At 34.7% G+C, this 18,143-nt stretch overlaps 1 protein-coding gene and 1 pseudogene across 2 annotated transcripts; one reads left to right on the forward strand and one right to left on the reverse strand.

The window, feature by feature from the left end:
* Positions 1-322: 322 nt before the first annotated feature.
* LOC133704980 (uncharacterized) lies at positions 323-9,696 on the reverse strand. Of its 2 annotated transcripts, XM_062130062.1 has the most exons (14): positions 9,139-9,693; positions 7,011-7,101; positions 6,794-6,878; positions 6,513-6,582; positions 5,143-5,212; positions 4,642-4,711; positions 4,196-4,241; positions 3,859-4,105; positions 3,550-3,755; positions 3,353-3,427; positions 1,744-1,804; positions 1,523-1,603; positions 1,325-1,404; positions 323-988 (listed from the first exon to the last, which is right to left on the reverse strand). In XM_062130062.1, the coding sequence occupies exons 1-14, from the start codon at positions 9,252-9,254 to the stop codon at positions 910-912; spliced, it is 1,377 nt and encodes a 458-aa protein (XP_061986046.1). In that variant the 5' UTR covers positions 9,255-9,693; the 3' UTR covers positions 323-909. The 2 variants fall into 2 exon arrangements, with proteins under 2 accessions (XP_061986046.1, XP_061986047.1); XM_062130063.1 differs by lacking the exons at positions 323-988; positions 1,325-1,404; positions 1,523-1,603; positions 1,744-1,804 and adding an exon at positions 2,488-2,929 and having other exon boundaries at positions 9,139-9,696.
* A 3,218-nt stretch (positions 9,697-12,914) lies between these two features.
* On the forward strand, positions 12,915-17,710 carry LOC133704573 (uncharacterized; annotated as a pseudogene).
* Positions 17,711-18,143: the final 433 nt, after the last annotated feature.

The raw sequence follows: 18,143 nt of genomic DNA on the forward strand, positions 1-18,143 counted from the left end.
AATTGCGTGGCTCAGGCACTCTCTTTTCTTAATATTTACTAGTTATGCTACCTGTAAAATTGGATGAATATATACAAAATACAAGAACAAGACTGAATTGATTGGGTTTAAAAACAATTGTGCCTCGGGCGGGCCTATGAGGAAGGGGTGTGTGTGATGGTGAAAAGTTTCAACAAAGGACGGATATGAAGAATAACCTTAGAGAGATTCAACTGGACATTTAGCAAGGAAGAATCCTGATTTCGGTGATGATTGTCAATTGGGTCTTGTTTGGAAGCTCCAAGTAGAAGAGAATCAAAGCAAGCTAACTAGAACCGCCATCTAAGTCATCAAAAATCTTTATTTTTTTTTACCAAGTCAAATACTCTGAATCCTGAATTTTACAAAGCCCTATTTTACAACTATGTGCAAAAATACAAACTGATATGAATTGTAGTCTCCTTGTAAACCCCCCCGCCTCCACTTAAACAAGCATCCAGGTAGTGTAGAAGTGGAATATGCAGTTGAGATTTCAATCGCAGGGCCATTCATCTGGCAGAAAACTAGAAAGATCAAGAACTGATAACACCAGACGCTCATGATCATCCAAGCTTTCTTGATTTACTTCTACTGACGATTTTCAGTTGGAGATGTTACAACTTGAGTAATTACATGTATTCAGTGTTACAGCATCCCTTTGGACCACCATATATCACACCATCAAACAAGAAAAAAAACTAAAAGAAGAGGTACTTTCATAGTTCATCAAATTCTGTCGAGGTATATTTACAGTTCCTGGAAAATGGTACAAAACTACTGTAACATTTGAATGGAGGACACCGCAATTGTAGCTTCCAGTGCGTGCTTCATCTAAAATCACAAGCAGCGAGGGAGCCTTCACTATTACACATGTTATGGATACAACTGGAACTACACATCATATACAGGCAACCGCTCTTCAATGGGGACGCGGCAGATTGGACATTTTTTACACTTCTCGCAGCAAGTGCTGAAGGCAAATTGAAGAAGATAATAACAAAAGGAATCAACACATTTAAACAGACAATTTCTACTTAATGTGAACATGGGAAAGTAACGGGGAAAGCAGATTTTTATTTTTATTTTTTAACAAGCAATGCTTCTTTTACTTGTACATGACATGAACAACCATTATGAAGGCAATGGGGTTAAGCGACAAGCTAGGTTTGTTCCTTGCGGCTAATTTCCATCATCAATGAAAAGCTTCTCTCACCAATAATCTTAATTCTTTTTTATTTTTCATTCAAAGGTGTGTACTGTTCACAGCATCAACAAATAACAATAAAAGAAAAGTGGATCCACATACCTGCAAAGGGCATGATGCCTGCATGGAAGCAGGACCACATTAATTTGTCCTTCAAAACATATTCTACACAGGATTTTGTCCTGATAGATACATCGAATCAGCACAGTGAGAACCAAAATAAACATTGAGAACATGACTGGTATCACAAAGATTAAATAGAACACAAAAGACAACAAGGTTGTTCCCAGAAACTATTACATTTTGAAGCCTTTCATACTCCTCCTGGCTAAATTTTGTAATTTCTGTCTGCTCAATGAGCAAAGCATGTAATCTCCGAATCTGATATGAAAGAATTGAAGAGTTAAAGTTGCATTTTTTTTTATTAAGAAAAGGCATAGTTCAACAAAACAACAGTCTGGATTGATACAAATAAATCTAAAACTTGAGCCTTACTGAAAGGGCAAAACAACTGTTTGTACCTCATCAACAAGTTCAGTTTTGGGCTTCTTCTTCACAATTTCTGCTGAAAAAGTATTGTAGCTGAGTAATAAGAGCAGAAGGAAATATTAGAAAAGATATAACTTAGCATAACTTCTGTGATCTAAAAAGAAATTATGCAAAGTATGTACACTGCTCTAAATTATTCATCCACTGGAAGCACAAATTATGTTAAGGAACTTTATGGCAAGGCAGCTTCTCTAGCGATGCCTTCATTTTGGATGCCAGTCGAGAGTGGCCAACACTTGGTTAGGTGTGACCTGAATAGTGGCCACTCATGGCTGACATTGGGTCGAGTCCATGTCAATTTTCCATAGACAGCGCTTGAGACTGAGTTTCAGTTGACAACTGGTTGAATTTGATTGAATAGGAAGAGTGCCTTCGAAACTTTTGCGAAGGGCATTGTAGAATTTGCCAGCATGGCCAATGCACTCATGGTTTCAAGTCAGAGGTGCAGATGCAGTTGCACAGGTGTTACATAATGGTCAAAAACAACGCATGGTTGCAGGGCTTGGGAAGTTGGGGAGTGACAATACCTGTGGTGATAGTTGGGTCTGGAAGGGATGGCCCTCCCAGAGCCACCCAACCCAACATAAGTATTATTCACCACCAAACGCAACCACACCTTGCTCACTTCATTGCAGCCATGAATTGTTAACATGTCTTAGCAAATTGTCTTTTAATGTACACATTTTAATTGGTTTCACTAGAAATGACAGTTGAAATACTCTAAATGAATAGATGCCTTATTAGAATCAATATTTTTATGTGTCTTATCTCATCAAGTGATGTACATTTCAGCAATCTAGCATAATCATGCATAGAAGAAGAGATTGTAGCAATATTCTGTAAAAAAAAAAAAAGATTTGAATATTTTCAAGTGTAATGGTGTGATTCCAGAATCATGGCCCCATTAAACCATATGATGGAATGGAACCTTCCAATTCTGTTGCGCAACAGATGAATGCATTCTTATTGTCATAGCACAATACATAACACTGCTGCCAAAATTTGATTGGTAGGACCAACATATCCCTTGACCAACCAATGGAAATTTTGAAGCCTTGAAAGCCAGAAGAGTGGAAGATCCGTAAGATTAGGGGTTAAAGCAACTATCTCCAGACAGTGAAGCAATTAAAGTATATAACTGCCCAGCTCAGCAAAACCCTAAAGTTAAAACGCTATCAGTTTCTTTGACATTTAACTCGTCAGCAACAAGAAAATGTATGCATTAAATGTTTCTGTAATCCTCATGGCTGTGCTGTTCATAATAACACAATTGCAAATGAAATTTCTCCCCATTCTTTTTGCATATTTCAGCACCATATCTTCCAGTATCTCGAGATGTGTGTGCATGTCCAACTATGTTTGAGTGACACAAAGTGTATCTGTGTATATGATGCAACTCTGAATATGTTAAATGGAGTTTTAATAAATTCATCTCGAGACATAGAGGTAAAAGGAAGGTGAAGGCAATATTGGAAATACATATCCTTGGAACCTTCAGAGAATATTATGCCTCTGGATAGAGGAAATGAAACTAAAAAATCCAACAGAAAGGCATTGAATTTTTTAGCATAGAAAACATACCCTGAACCTCCAGCACAATAAAGTCTAGCCCGCTCTTCACTACTACCCTCATCAATTGACCACCACCCCAGTAACCTGTCAAAAGGACCCAAACATAAGAAATAATTACCGCTTCATAGTCCTAGCATTTCATTGCAGGTGGTTACTGGTTTAGCAGGGTCGTTCAAATTTTTATATTTACCAAGAAAAACCTTTACCTGGATCCACGGTACAAAAATTCAAAATAATCACGAGCTTTTGAAGTGACAGCAAAGTATCTACCAGAACCAGCTCCAATACTTAGTAAAAGGACAATCTTCTCCACCAATCTATATGCAGCAAACAAAACCCCAGCTCCTTGAATCAACAAAAGCGGAGCAAAAAGAATCAGAAATGGAATATGTTCAGCACCAGGTGGAGTTCCCTGAAATTGATGGTAATAAAAAGGAAAGGTAAGTTTTACTATGAACCTAACTTGGGAAAATTTGAAAACAATCATCGCAAGGAATTGCCAACACCTATGATACCTCCAAGCGCATGAAAAGCATGATCTGGAAACCAATGAAAGGAATTTTCATAAAGTGTCCACCGATTTCCTGAGGGTTGCATATTCCACTGCTCTGGTGGTCATCTTCATCTGATACCATCAAGCCTCTATTCCAGTCAACATATCTACTTGTTGATGATGAACTGGGTCCTCCATTACGGGAATGCCTATGAATTACTGGATTATACCACTTTGTGCAAACTAGAAAGGCAAAGCACTCTGCAATTCTGTCAGGGGAATAATTTGATTATTTCAGCATGCACTGACATGAAAAATCAAAACCAACTTAAGTTTCTGTTAACAGAAAGGGATGATACCCATAATTTATAAACAAGTCCCACCAACCAAGAACTACCAAATCACCTGCAAGTAGCACCCGTAATTAGAGAAAAATAAAAGACAGCACAGCATGATAGTTGTTAAATGCTAATGACCATGGATATATTTGCCATATGGTGAATAGGCACCTAAATACACGCTGCCTTTTCTCTCTCTAAGAAAATTGATTCTTGAAATGGTTGAAATGGAGGAAATGGGAACAAAACAGTGAGACCAATTCCTAGTCCGAAATTAAAAATGTCCTGGGTTTCACACCCACATCCAGGCCATGTCGTGTAGTGTTAGACAAGGGTGTCTTGAGCTAATAGTGAATAGTCTAAAAAACACAGTTTGGAAAGATTACAGAAAACTAGTTTGAAAGGTGTTGATTTTTCCTGTCACTCAGCACAGAAAATAATTTTTTGATGGACAATAAACAACTCACCACATAACTTGAGAAGAGTAAATATGGTTGCAGCAATGAAGAAGACCATAGATATTGCAACCCAGAAGTGCTAGAAACCAAAAGATAACAAATATGTCATCAGACATTCTGGGGGAAAATCAGTAACTGAAAATTCCCAAACACAAGCACAATAAATATTCAAAAGTAAAAAAACTTCATCATATCTACCACAATATTTGACCAGGGAAGCATTCAATAACATCTACTTTATGTGAGCATTTGAGGAAACAAAAGACATTAGGTACTTTGGCCCCTTGTCTGTTTAAATCAAATTAAGATTCTGCTTGTTGCACCTTTAATAACTAGAACCTGAACAAGAATGTCATTTATTGCACCTTTACAGTCATCATTTTCTTAAAACAGCAAACTGTACACACCCTAACTGGATAAGCAGCTGCCCAGCAATGGCTAATCAATCACCATTATATGCTACACAGATTCTAAAATGATTTGTAAATTCAAAAAGAACTCTAAACTTACAGGAAGAGTCTCCCATATTGCTTCATCGCTCATGCTTTCTTCATCTCCAGGCATTAAAGCTCTACACATCCTAGAATAGAAAATTATAGCAAAAGAAATACATCAAAAAATTGCTTGCCAAGGAATACTTGTGTGTGTGCATGGACACACTACAACTTGAAGCAACGTTATAATTTGATCCTAGAACCAACCCCTCCCATGTACCACAAAAGCTAGAATGTCTAAAACCTACCCATCATGCTCCAATTAAACATGGATTTGCAATCTGATTTTTCATGCAATGGTATTTTGGATAACCAAAAACCAGCAACATCAAGATCTTTTACTGGTTTTGAAGCAGGGGCGGAGTTGGGATTGAAAGGTGTGTGTGTGGGGGGGGGGGGGGGCAAAGAAAAAGTTTCCAAGAAATGCGGGGGGTGTAAAATCTAAAAAGAAGAGGATAAATAAAAAGCATTCAAATGAATATTTTGAAAATTTTAAAGGGAGCAGTTGCCCCCTTGTCCTCTATGTAACTCTGCCCCTGTTTTGAAGCATTCATAACTAACTGGATCAAGGAAGAATTTTTGGCCCAAAAGTTCAGAGCACGAAATTTATAGTTCTAACCCAAAAGGGAAAGAAAAAAATAGAAGAAGAGGGTGAGATAGTTGCTTGTCATTGCTTAATTTTCTTGAGCATGTTCATATAAATGTCTTGAAACTTGATTTCTACATGAACATGAAGTGAAAACAAGTATCCTCATCAAAGCTTAACAGTGAAGCCAGCTAGTAGCACTGCACATACGCATTCTTTTATACACATTAGCGTGCATTCACCTTCTCCTACCGTAGGGAATCCATAGTAAGATCAAGCAACAGACTGTCCTGCTGCATCCAATCACACAAATAAATACATGTGTACACCAAATGAGACAAAGCCCAAAAACCAAACACCAACTACCTGCCCTGTGAATGCTAGCATGCCCCCTCTAAGTGCATGCCACCTATGACTATTGCCATCATCCCATATTCAGGCAAGGTGGCATATTCCTAAGCCAGTATTGCAAACTAAATGTGACAATGAACCACATCTCAAAATATTCTGCATGTGAAGGCAAGCAGAAAGGGAAGCAATGGAAGATGTGCGTTTGGGATATTCCTAGGTTGCTGAAGGAAAGACTTCTTAAAAATCATTTACTCTGCATTTGAACTAGCAATTAATCACAGAATTTGTACTTTCAATGATTTGTGCCATAGATATGTCCATAATAGACCTTGCAAGACTGGTGGAGCCAAAATTACAGAATACTAACATTTTTATAAATTAGCAGAATGATCCAAATAAGTACTCAGGTAAAAAAAAACAGAGAAAGTAGAGACTGAAAGATAGATTACCTGATGTTATCAATCAAAATTGCTGTTTCAAATGCTAACAATGGAAGAAAGACAATCTTCAAATTTACAACTGCAATACATTCAGAACACAAATCAAAATAATTAACTAGGTCCGGGCACTTTGAAGAAGTATTCTAACCCATGAACGCTGGTAAACCTAAACCGAGGTTCATCAGATGCATAATGCAAATGAAAGATTGATGCAACAACATATCTGAATAAATGCTGGAAATCTAATAGTGTCAAAGATGATTATGTGATTAAGAATGCTTCCTTTTTACCATAAATGCTCTCGAGATGTATACAGAGTAGAATTTCAAAAGCAACAAGCAATGGCGTCGCCATGACAGCATGACATGGTGCCCACTGTCCATGAGAAAGAAGATTTTAGCACTTTTAACTACTGGTTGGTAAATCATATTCGAATTCCCCTGGGGAATCCTGTAACAAATTGTCACACAATAAATATAGCTCAAGTAAGTTAAAAATATCCCATACGTGGCGATCATGGGGCATTGACGGAGCAGGTAAGGAAAACCGACCACGTGCAACAATTGCATGAAATAGCCACAGAGGTGCAAATACAATCCTGCACAATATAACAAAATCCCAAGACTACTGAATAGCTTATAAGGAAAAGAAAATAAATCATTACGAGGTCAGATACAGGGTATAACTACTAAATCCATGCACTTGAACATGGATGTCATCCAAATTCCATATGGTTACAACTGAAAATATTTTGTGGGAGATATTCCATTTTCTTGTCCTCGGTGCTGTTACAATACATGCTTGAGCGTATAAATTAGTTAAAGAAAAAAATAGAGACGAAAACACAAGAACATACTTGCATTTAAAGAATCAAAATATATAGATCTCAGGAAGTTGTAAATAATAGAATACTTGGCAATATAACTTAAGAATGAAATTGAACATTGCAGCTCACACTTTTTAAGCACATGTAGGACCATCTTATAGGTAGTGTTTGGTATTTGTTCCAAGATAAAAACCAACAACAAAAAAGAAAAGAAAAGAAAGGAAAGGAAAAGGAATATAGGACTAAGGCGGAGTTGTGTTTGGTAATCATGTACAAGATAGTGTAAGCGTCTTTGTATCATATTTAGTTGATTGTGTACAAGACAATATAAAATGCAAAAAAAATAATATTTTACCCTTATATTATTTTTTCTTTATATAATACATTTGAAACACTAGATATTTATTTACATTTCATTATTATGCATCATTTACTTATTTAATAATTTATTAATAGTAATATTCTTTTCATTTCACATCATGCTAAAATTAAATTATTAATTTATAACTTTTTATTTAAATTTTGAAAAAAAATATTAATTCAATAAATTATTTATTTATTAATTATTTTTACTTTTAATGTAGTATATAAAAAAATCATTTATCTGGTAAATGTCTAATAAATTGTAATTTACTTTGGTTAATGTTAATTTATTTTTTTATCGGTATGTGTTAGGAATTATTTATAATCTATTTTAGCTAGTTAATTTTATTCAATTTTCATTTGTATAATAAAAATAAAGTTTTATTTGATGATAACATTGGCTGGAATTGTGACCGGATTCCATCCTATCAAAATTTTCTCTCTTTACTTTCTATTCTCTCTCTCTCTTCTTAATATTTTTCTTATTTTTATGATTTTTTCTTTTATATTTTTCTCTTTTTTTCAAATTCAATGGTGGAAATTAAATGTTGCAAAATTAACGGTCCAGATCTTAAGTTGGGGTAGAGATGAGAATTTTCAAATGTTTTCAAGGATATTTATAGGGAAAAAATATTACTTCTATCCTTCTTTAGGGACAAAAATCGGCTCAATTTCTATTTCGAGGACGAAGATGAAAATGAGTTTTTGTTCCATCTCTACTACCAAATAGGTTTTTATTGTAGTTGTCTCCGTCCCTTCCGTTATGTTAAAATAACCAAAGGCTTTCATTGGTTCCAGAACTGGAAACCACAGTCGTATTTCAAATTAAAAAACATCAGCAGAAGCACCATATAGCCTGTTAGGTTTCACATGGAAAATTGAAGTTTAAATTCTAAAGGAGAAACCACTATTATGGTTCTCAAGGTCAAGGTGATTATAGCTAGCGAGTAGCATTGCCTGGCGTTAATTTCATTTTTTCACTAAATTGAACAAAATACTGTTTATCCATAAATGGCAATAGCTAAATTGTTGCCACATGAATCTAGTTTACAAGCACAACATAATCCACACTACACCAAGCACATACATATAAGGCAAAAATTCTGCAAGCAACTGAAAACTAATTGTGAAAGCAGGACTTCATCAACATTACAAGATGTACCATTCAATGCATGTATTCATTTGAACAGACAATAAAACGGACAAAAACCCAAAGATTTTCACAAAGTATTAATCTCAATCAAGCACTCTAAAAAGCCCCCTTTACACAGTGATTAAACCCGAGATGTTAAAAGAATCACAAATTCACAAAATAGGTCATCAAGAATTCCCATAAAACACTAAAGTTTAGAGCTTTCTCAAGATATTCACTTTCTCAGCAGCCAAACACAGAGAGAGAAAAAATATTAAAAAAAAGGGTTACTAAAGAGGGAAAAAAAAACTGACCACCAATAGTAAGAAACAGCACGGTCTAGCTTGAAAGACAGCAAAAGCGTGAATGAGAAAAGCAAGGCATGAGCTATAAGGCCCTGTGATGACTTGGCGACTCTCCTCCAGCTCATCACCACTCTTCTTTGAACCAGCAGAGAAGGAATTTATAAGGCAAGTTCCAATTTCCGGAGAATTGACTCCCTTCCTATTTCGGATTTAGCTTGTTTGTGTTTTCGGAAGAGGAAACTGTGAGCGAGAGGAAAGAATTCGGAAACTACAGAGTGAATGAATCATGAATGGCATCGAAACAGAGACATTTTTGTCTTCATGGCTTCACTTTCACGGCAAAACAAAGTGAAAGAGACATCTTTTATATTGACGGAAATAGACATGGTTTTTTGGTTTAATTACAGGACTGTTGTCCGGGTTCGTGGGAGAATGGTCGGGGTAGTTTGGTAACGAGTGATGAGAGAAAAGGGCAAAGAAGACAAAGTCGTTGGTTGAATTGAAAATAACCATTGCAATTCAAAAAGTTCCTGAAGTGTATTGGCAAATGGATAATTTCCCGTTTCATCTTCCGTTCGTACCAAGATAAGGAAGATATATATATATATATATATATATATATATATATTATGTCAAGTTGCAAGTTTAGCACTGGGAGTGATCCCAGCTAGCTGGTGATGGGAAGGGATTATCAATTTGATGATTTATTAATGGAAAGGGGAATCATTGTATGGAGTAAGGTGTAGGTGAAAAGGTGCAAGGCACCATCAGAAGTGCTTGATTGAAGGATGATGTGACAGATGAACATCTTTGATTGCTTTCAACTCCATAATGATTGCTGGATCGGTTAGTGACTTTGCTTTCCATCCTATCATTTTGAATTTGATTCAAGCAGTTCATGGCAATTTCTTGAGTGTTTTGACAGGACATTTCCTTATTCTTAGTGCGTTTGTGCAAGGAATAATAACGTTGTTTTTTTAAGGGTTTTTTTAAAAAGAAATTTTTATTTTTATTTTTAAAAATTTATTTTTGATATTAATATATTAAAATAATTTAAAAATACTAAAAAAATATTAATTTAAAACAAAATAAATAAATAATATTATATATTTTTTTAAAATATTTTTAAAATATAAAAACAAACCGTTTATATCTAACTTGGATGAAATTTAAAAATAAACAAGTCAAAAAAATGATTTTATCAAATTCTATCAATCCCATCTATCTCGATTGAATAAAATGAAATAAATAAATAAAAATAATATTATTTTAATTTTTATAAAAAATAAAAAAATTGTTAACTTAATGATTCAAAAACCTTGTTATTTTATGGGTCGGATCCCAAACCAATAACCATATATATAAACCAGTCATGACCATTAAAAAAATCAGGAGAATCTTAAATTTCACTCTCCAGCATCAAAGATCGTAATTTCATTTTTTCTAGTCAATAATTCACTGCCATTAATGAATATTCAATAATGAAAACCAATAAACATGGCAGGTAGATTACTTTCAGTGTTTCATTTGCAGAGTTTTGGTAAGGAAATTTAATTTTGCCTGACAGTTTAATTCTAGCAGCGTTGAACATATTCCGACGCCACGGACAGGCTCTCATTTGTAATCCAACAATGTCCGGTACGAGAGTCTCTGTGTAGCTATAAAATATCATCTTGCATTTAATATTAGCCTACGTTTTCTTAAAGGATTGTTTTTCTGAGAACATATCGAACATGAAGGATTATACACCTAACATTTATGGTTCTAAATGGATCAATCAAAGATGGTTGAAACTATTGGTTTACCTGTTATGAAAGGTAAAAATAAGAGTAAAGCGTGATGCTGTATTTGGTATAAAAAAAAAATAAAAATATTAGTGTTTGTATATTCCTAGTTTAACCCGCTAGGTTCACGATCAACTGTAATTTAAAATTCTTCTATTGAAATATTTTGATTTGTAGTTAAATTTTATCGTATAGAATAAAGATAAAGAGATTTAAACTCGTAGCTATTTGATTAGTAATACTTTGCTATTATATCAAAAAATAATTTTAATTTAAAATTTAAACTCTTAAATGAGATTTTAAATTTTAAATTATATTATTATCTAATAATTTCATATTCAATTAAGCTTTTTTAGAGACAATAAAATTGTTTTCAAAATCTCTATAATTATTCTGGAAAATTTAAGGCAAAATTAGCATTGACTCGAGTTGTTTCGTGAATTTATTTTCTAACTTTTTTGATGTTGAGGCTTCTCATTGTATATAAAGAGTGTATATGAAAATGTAATAATAATTATTTTTAAAATATTTTTTATTTAAAAATATATTAAAATATTATTTTTTATTTTTTAAAAATTATTTTTAATATCAATATATCAAAATAATTTAATAACATAATATTTTTCAAAATTGTTTTTACCCAGTAACATCCAGAATGAAATACCAAAAAGGATCTACCCAGCAATCGCAAGATAATGGCCTGTCGGGCAGGTCTCATCTGAAATCTACCTGACCTTTGGGCAACGGGAAAAGAATAACGATATTGAATTCAACGGCGCCAAAAGCATGGGCAAATCCTGGCACGCCACCAACTATCAGTTCAAATCCCGGCATCCTCTCCCGTGGTTTCTTTTTTAAAAGTACAGTACTTACAAGGATGTTATTACCACCGCGTACGACGATGCTTAACTTGAAAGGTTTGGCTTAAAGATGCAGCGTCTTAGATGCATCCAGGGGAGTTTCTTTCGCCGCGGACTCCATAAGATTCTCACTGTTAGGAGATCCGAAGGCCAAAGGGAAAAAAGAAAAGATCACACACAAACACGAGCTTTTAAATAATTTTACCCAAGTCTGTAATCTTCACCACTACGTTGTGTTGGATTTGAAGTTCAAATTTGAAGGTTTAATAACTGCTAATGCATTAAAATGCAGGAAAAAAAAATGAAATGTTAAGGATATTTGCTTGGTGTGGAAAAATTAAGTTTAATGATGAGATACAATAAATTTTAAAACAAAAATAAAATTTAATAAAGTTGAAAAATAATAGATATATAATCATATAATGATGGGACCTAATATTATTTATAGGAAAAAAAAGGGAAATGAGCCAAGATTTTAAAAGAAATATTTCAAACAACATTTTGCCTTTTTTATATATTGTTAACCTACCCCTGATTAGGTTAACATCTCAATGTCGTCAGAATAATACAAAATACTAAACATAAATAAAAGAAAAGAAATGTTAATCCATTAATAGTGCTAGTTAGAAATTGAATAGTGGTTGGTTTTTTAAATATTTTTTTATTTAAAAATATATTAAAATAATTTAACTTAGATAATAACCATGAAAATTTGGAACTTCTCAGATGAAGAAAAACATCAGTACTTCTTCATCACTTATTTTACACTCGTCTTGTTTATATATATATATATATATATATATATATATGTAGTTTACATCCTGATACACGTACAATGACATCGACATAGTTACTTGACCTTCGGCAAGTAGCTTCTTCCTTCTTTGATATCCTTGGCCACAACTATAGCGATATACTCCCGTGGAGCCAGGCAGGAAGTTTCTGAGCTATAGCAGTTAGGAAGACGTCCTCCTGGGTTGCCAAAGTTTGCATACGTTTCATGTGATGAACTTGAATACATAACTTATTAATTTGTTCTTGTATAGAAAGATAAGAACGTTGGTTTTGCGTGGATCCTATAATGCTACAGTAACATTATAAGATACAATCTACATGAATTTATGATCTAATGCGTTGTAGTAAACACATCAATATAACACACTACCATGCTAACAAACTTGCAGATGAAATAAATTGATGGTTTATATGTTAATTATCTAGCCAGTACCCACGTATTGATGATCAATACAGATTATCTTGTATAAAAGTGATCTACAATAATATTTTATCATTTTTTTATCCAATGTTATCTGATTCTTGTCAAGAATCATCTTATAATTAGTCATGTCCAATTTGCTCTTCACGCGAACAAAAAAAAGATGGGCTGAAATTACATTTATAAAATTTGAAGGTTAAGGAGAACAGTAAAATCCCCTTGGAGATGTGGCCACACTTGCTTCTCTTTTATTTAAAAACAAATGGGAAAGGATGGAGATTAAACCCTGAAATCGATAAGTCCACAAAACCAAATCAGATGCTGTTGTGTGGTCGAATGAAGTTCAAATCTTGACTGAGAATGATTTTCTTGAAGATTTTTGGTGCTTTTGAGGTATGTTTTCCCCATCACTTTCTCCCTTTTAAGTTTTTTTTTGTTATGGTCCGTACGTGTGTTGTAGATTTCAGGCAACGTTAAGTGTTATCCAGGGTTTGTTGTTCAAGAATAATGTTGTGTAGTGGATTGTTGACGGTCCTTGTTCTTCTTCTTCTGTTTTTGCTGCTTCGCCTAATTTAAAATAATTTGATATATTTGTTACACGATAGAGGATGGATTCAAAGGTTGTATGTATTGGGTTTTCATTATGGTGGGAGATTTGAGGTTACCACATCTTCTATCAATGAACGAATTTAGATTTCAATGTATTAAACTTTAAGGAAACTTGGGTATTTTAAGTTTTCGGATGAATTTAAAAAATCAATCAGGTATCAACAATGTTGGATACATGCGATATTTGATACTTAGGAAATCCTTTAAATCTGGGCATCGTTTGTTATCTGATGATGACTGTTTTTATGAAGTCATGAGCACTCGAGGGTGTATGGACTGGTTCATATATATGCAGAGCTTGTCCCTCTACTTGTCAGTGACTTAGATGGGTCTAATGATTGCCCCAACAGGGAAAAGGGTCAGTTTGGACAAAATGGTGGTGTTGGTCTTAATGAAGGTGTAGGTGAGACTTTAATTAGTGAGGGTTTTGAGTATGCTGAAGACTGTGAAGTGTCTAATGCTACCGAGGGTATGGATGCGTCCGTCTTGGGGAATGTGTGGAACTATCTGATGTTGGTGCATGATGAGGAGATTTTAGTTAATGTGCATCATCTTCCACTGCATCCTGTTCTTCAATCGAGTTTGTGCAGCAGAGTCATTCATCAGATGATGATGATGCAGATGTTGGTAAAGAGGGTAAAGTGCCAGGATATGAGATTGACCGCTCAGCATCATCTGACCCAGGCAACTATGATAGTTCTGACAGTGAAGAAGAAGATACAGGTATCAAAAGGAGCAGTAGGTCAATTACATATGATCCTGATAATCCAACATGGCTTGTCGGTATGGTTTTTAACAATGCTGAACAATTCAGACATGTTGTGAGAAAATTTATTGTTAAAAAAGGATATGATTTAAGATTTCGAAAGAATGATTCAGAGGAAGTTAGAGCTTGGTGCAAACCAGGTTACTATTTAATGCTTTATGCAAGTAAAAATCAAGAAGAAGTTTTCCAGATCAAAACCTCTAAGCCAAAACATAAATGTTTCAAGGTGAGCCATAGTAGGACAGTGACAACAAAAATATTAGCTGAACATTTCAGAGAAAGAGTGCTATCTCGGATTTCAATAACAGCTAAAAAGTTGAAAGAATTAGGGGGTTTATTTGGTAGTGTAATGAGGTGTGGTTGACCACAGTTTCGAAAGTGTTTGGTTAAGCAATATTTATCACAATTTTGCATGGATACTACTGAAAACTCTATTTTGAAATCTCTTAAACCTACCTTTTCAAACCGCAACCATAATGCCAAACACGCACTTAGTAAAAACTCAGCTAAATGTCCGTGCCTCATTGAGTATGTTGAATAGGGTTAAAAATAAGATAACAGATGAGGAGCATGGTGGTTTAAGAAATGAGCATGGTTTATTGTATGGATATGCTAAAGAGTTAGAGATGACTAATCCTGGGACAACTACTGATGTGAAAGTTGATAATACTAATTTGAAGAAAAGGCCAATATTCTCATGAGTTTTATATTTGTTCTGAAGCATGTAAGCAAGGGTGGAAGGCTGGCTGCAGACCTGTCATTGGTCCTGATGGATGTTTCTTGAAGCATTTTTTGTCAAGGACAACTGTTATATGCCATTGGGAGAGATGGGAATAATCAAATGTTCTCCATTTCTTGGGGTGTTGTGGAATTGGAGAGTGCAGGTACTTGGAAATGGTTTTTGGATCATTTGATGGCAGATCTTAATGTTGCCAATGAAGGTGAAGGGCTCACAATCTTCCCTGACGTGAAAAAGGTGATTTACGTCACATTATTATTTTGTATATAAGTTATTATTATTTGACTTTTTATTAATGTTCTTTGGTCTTTTGCAGGGTCTTCTATCAGCTGTTCATAAAGTACTCCCAAATGTTGAACACAGACATTGCGCCAGACACGTATATGCTGCCTAGCAGAAAAAAATGGAAAGGAAATGAGAGGAAGCTTCAGTTCTGGGCATGTGTTAGAGCAACATCTGTAAACAATTAAAAAGAGTTTGAAGAACTTGATAAAATGGGTCGTGTAATAGTGCAAGATGTCTTAAGAGTACGGAGAGCAGAGTTTTTTCAAGCCTTTTTTTCAGCACAGTCCCACAATGTGTTGATGTTGGCAATAACATTATGAAAGCTTCTAATGGATGAATCCTTGATGCAAGGGCCAAACTAACTGTAAGACTGCTAGAAGAAATCACTGTTACGATTATGAATAGGATACTTGTGAAGAGGAACTGTGCATTGAAGTGGAAAACACCAATTGCTCCAGAAGTGTTTAAGATATTTGGAAAAAACAGAGTAGAAGCAGGTGATTGGGCTCTTGAATATAATGGAGATGATGGATACGAGATTATCAAAGGTGGCAGGAAGCATGTTGTTGGCCTTAGAAACAAAACTTGCATGTGTAGAGCTTGGATCTTACAGGCATTCCATGCCCTCATACAATCACTGCAATGTACATGGAGATGTGGTCCCTGAAACTCAAATAGCACTTTGGTATCATAGTGAAACATTTCCAAGTACATATTCCTTCTCTTTAAAACCTGTTAGAGGTCAGACTTTTTGATCTCCCACTGAAAATGCCCCTCCAGAAATTAAGAAGAAGCCTGGATGACAGAGAAGAAATAGAAGACAAGACAAAGAGGAGCCAAGGAAGAAAGGAAAATTGTCTAGTAAGGGTCGCTACATGACATGCAAGAATTGCGGTCAAGTTGGGCATAAAAAAGAGGAGTTGTAAACAACCTAAAAGAACTCACCAGGTGTTATGTGCAGCTACTGGCCTTGATTTTGAGTTATCTATTTTATAAGTTAACTAATTATTTTGTCTTTGGTAGGAAACTAACAGAGATAGTGGTGCAACCAGCAGTAATAAACAAAGTTCTGAAACTCCTATGAATGTTTTAAACTCAAGCACACAATCTGACGTGAATATTGTTGGAAACAAAAGTGAAGAAGAGCAAAAATTCTCTATGCATCAAGTTGACCAAGAAAATGTTAAAGGTAAAAGGAAAGAAAAGGTCATTGACTATCAAACAAGACAGGAGAACGTTAAGGGAAGAAAAAGGGTAGGGGCCCTGATGTTACACCACAATTATCTAAAATGCAGAAATTGAATGGGCATGGAGTTTATGCTAGCACCAGAACTGCTGCGCGCATTGTTAATGTAAGTTCATTAGCTTAAACTCATGAAATAACTTATTAGAATAACTATTTCATAGCTAACTCTTGTTTTGCAATGCCACTATTCATTTCCAAATAGGATTATAATACCAGGACCTTTAAAAATGAAAAATGCTGATACCGGTTCAACAGTCCGTCAAGCTTCTACAGCTGCAAAACTGAATCAGCCAGCACAAGGTTCAACTATGCATAAAGCTTCACAGAATGCAATCTGGAACTAAGCATCAACTACCAAAAAGGTTCAATCTTATTTGCAAGGTGTAGTTGACCACGGATTCCAGTTATGATCCTTGTTTTTGATAGACATGAATGTAATGAATGTTATATTTTGTGGGTATTGTCCTCTGATGATATGCCCGGTATTATCATCTCATCTACATTATACTGCCATGAAAACTTTAGATTGTTTCAGGTGCGAAACAGAAGCTTAAATTATTCTTTGTAGGTTGTTATGCTGTGACTTCACTTATTCCTTGTTAGATTTTGTACCTGATTATCAGTTTGTGCCTTGCTACTGTGGTTTTGTTTTATTTATTTTTTGTGTAACTGTAATTTACTTGATAATTGCAGTTTTTGTCACCTGATTTTTTGTTTTTAAATGTTCTTGCCAATATTATCACGTACAGAAACTTTTAAGAAATTTGACAATACCAGTTCAGTTCCCACTGGTGAAATCTAGAATTCATTGGAGAATTGCAAAGCGTCCGTTACATCCAAGTCAAGCTAGGCAAGGGTGCTGGTGGAGATGCAAAGCCAATGAATGTTGTTTTCAGCGTCTACATACCCATCAATCTTTGCATTTGGAAAAGCATTACATCTTCTGTTCATGGTAGGAAAAGCTAACTGTGTATCCGTACCATTTACTGCTAAGGGTGACTTGGTTATAAGGAACAGTGGATTTGACTGGACCATTTTGTAATTTGTACAATTTAATGACTTGATTTTGAAACACAGATGCTCTTCTTGCATCAGGTTACAAAGGTATCAATTGATTTGCAAATCATTGAAATTCATTGCTTCTCCAAATTGACAAAGATGCTTCACGTCCACGATTGCACATAAGAACTCCTGTCCTGTCCTGTCTTTTCTCTCGCACCCATCACCAGAACCGACATTCCCCGATGAAGATGACGAGGTTAATAGATCATTAAATATATATCATGTTGCCTCAACTCAATTGGTTTTCCTTGTTGATTTGGGGATTTTTATCACTTGCTTCTTTTGATCTCAAAGTTTGGGAATTAGGGATTTTGCTTCTCAAAGATCCTTTCCCCTCCGTTTTTACAACTAATGGGGTTTTTGTTTGGACTTTGTTAGTTGTTATTATTCATAGTAAATTTTGTTTATAAATATAATAAAATAATATATATTTTTTATTTTTTAATA

Source organism: Populus nigra, chromosome 10 (genome assembly GCF_951802175.1).
Source record: "Populus nigra chromosome 10, ddPopNigr1.1, whole genome shotgun sequence".
In the NCBI taxonomy this organism is placed as follows: domain Eukaryota; kingdom Viridiplantae; phylum Streptophyta; class Magnoliopsida; order Malpighiales; family Salicaceae; genus Populus; species Populus nigra.

Bases quoted from the DNA above. Each gene is read 5' to 3' on its own strand.
- LOC133704980 (XM_062130062.1), bottom strand. From the start codon at position 9,254: ATGAGCTGGAGGAGAGTCGCCAAGTCATCACAGGGCCTTATAGCTCAT. The intron at 6,879-7,010 runs GTATGGGATATT...TCTCATGGACAG, and splicing joins CAATGCCCCATGATCGCCAC to TGGGCACCATGTCATGCTGT. The intron at 5,213-6,512 runs GTAATCTATCTT...TTTCTATTCTAG, and splicing joins ATTTTGATTGATAACATCAG to GATGTGTAGAGCTTTAATGC.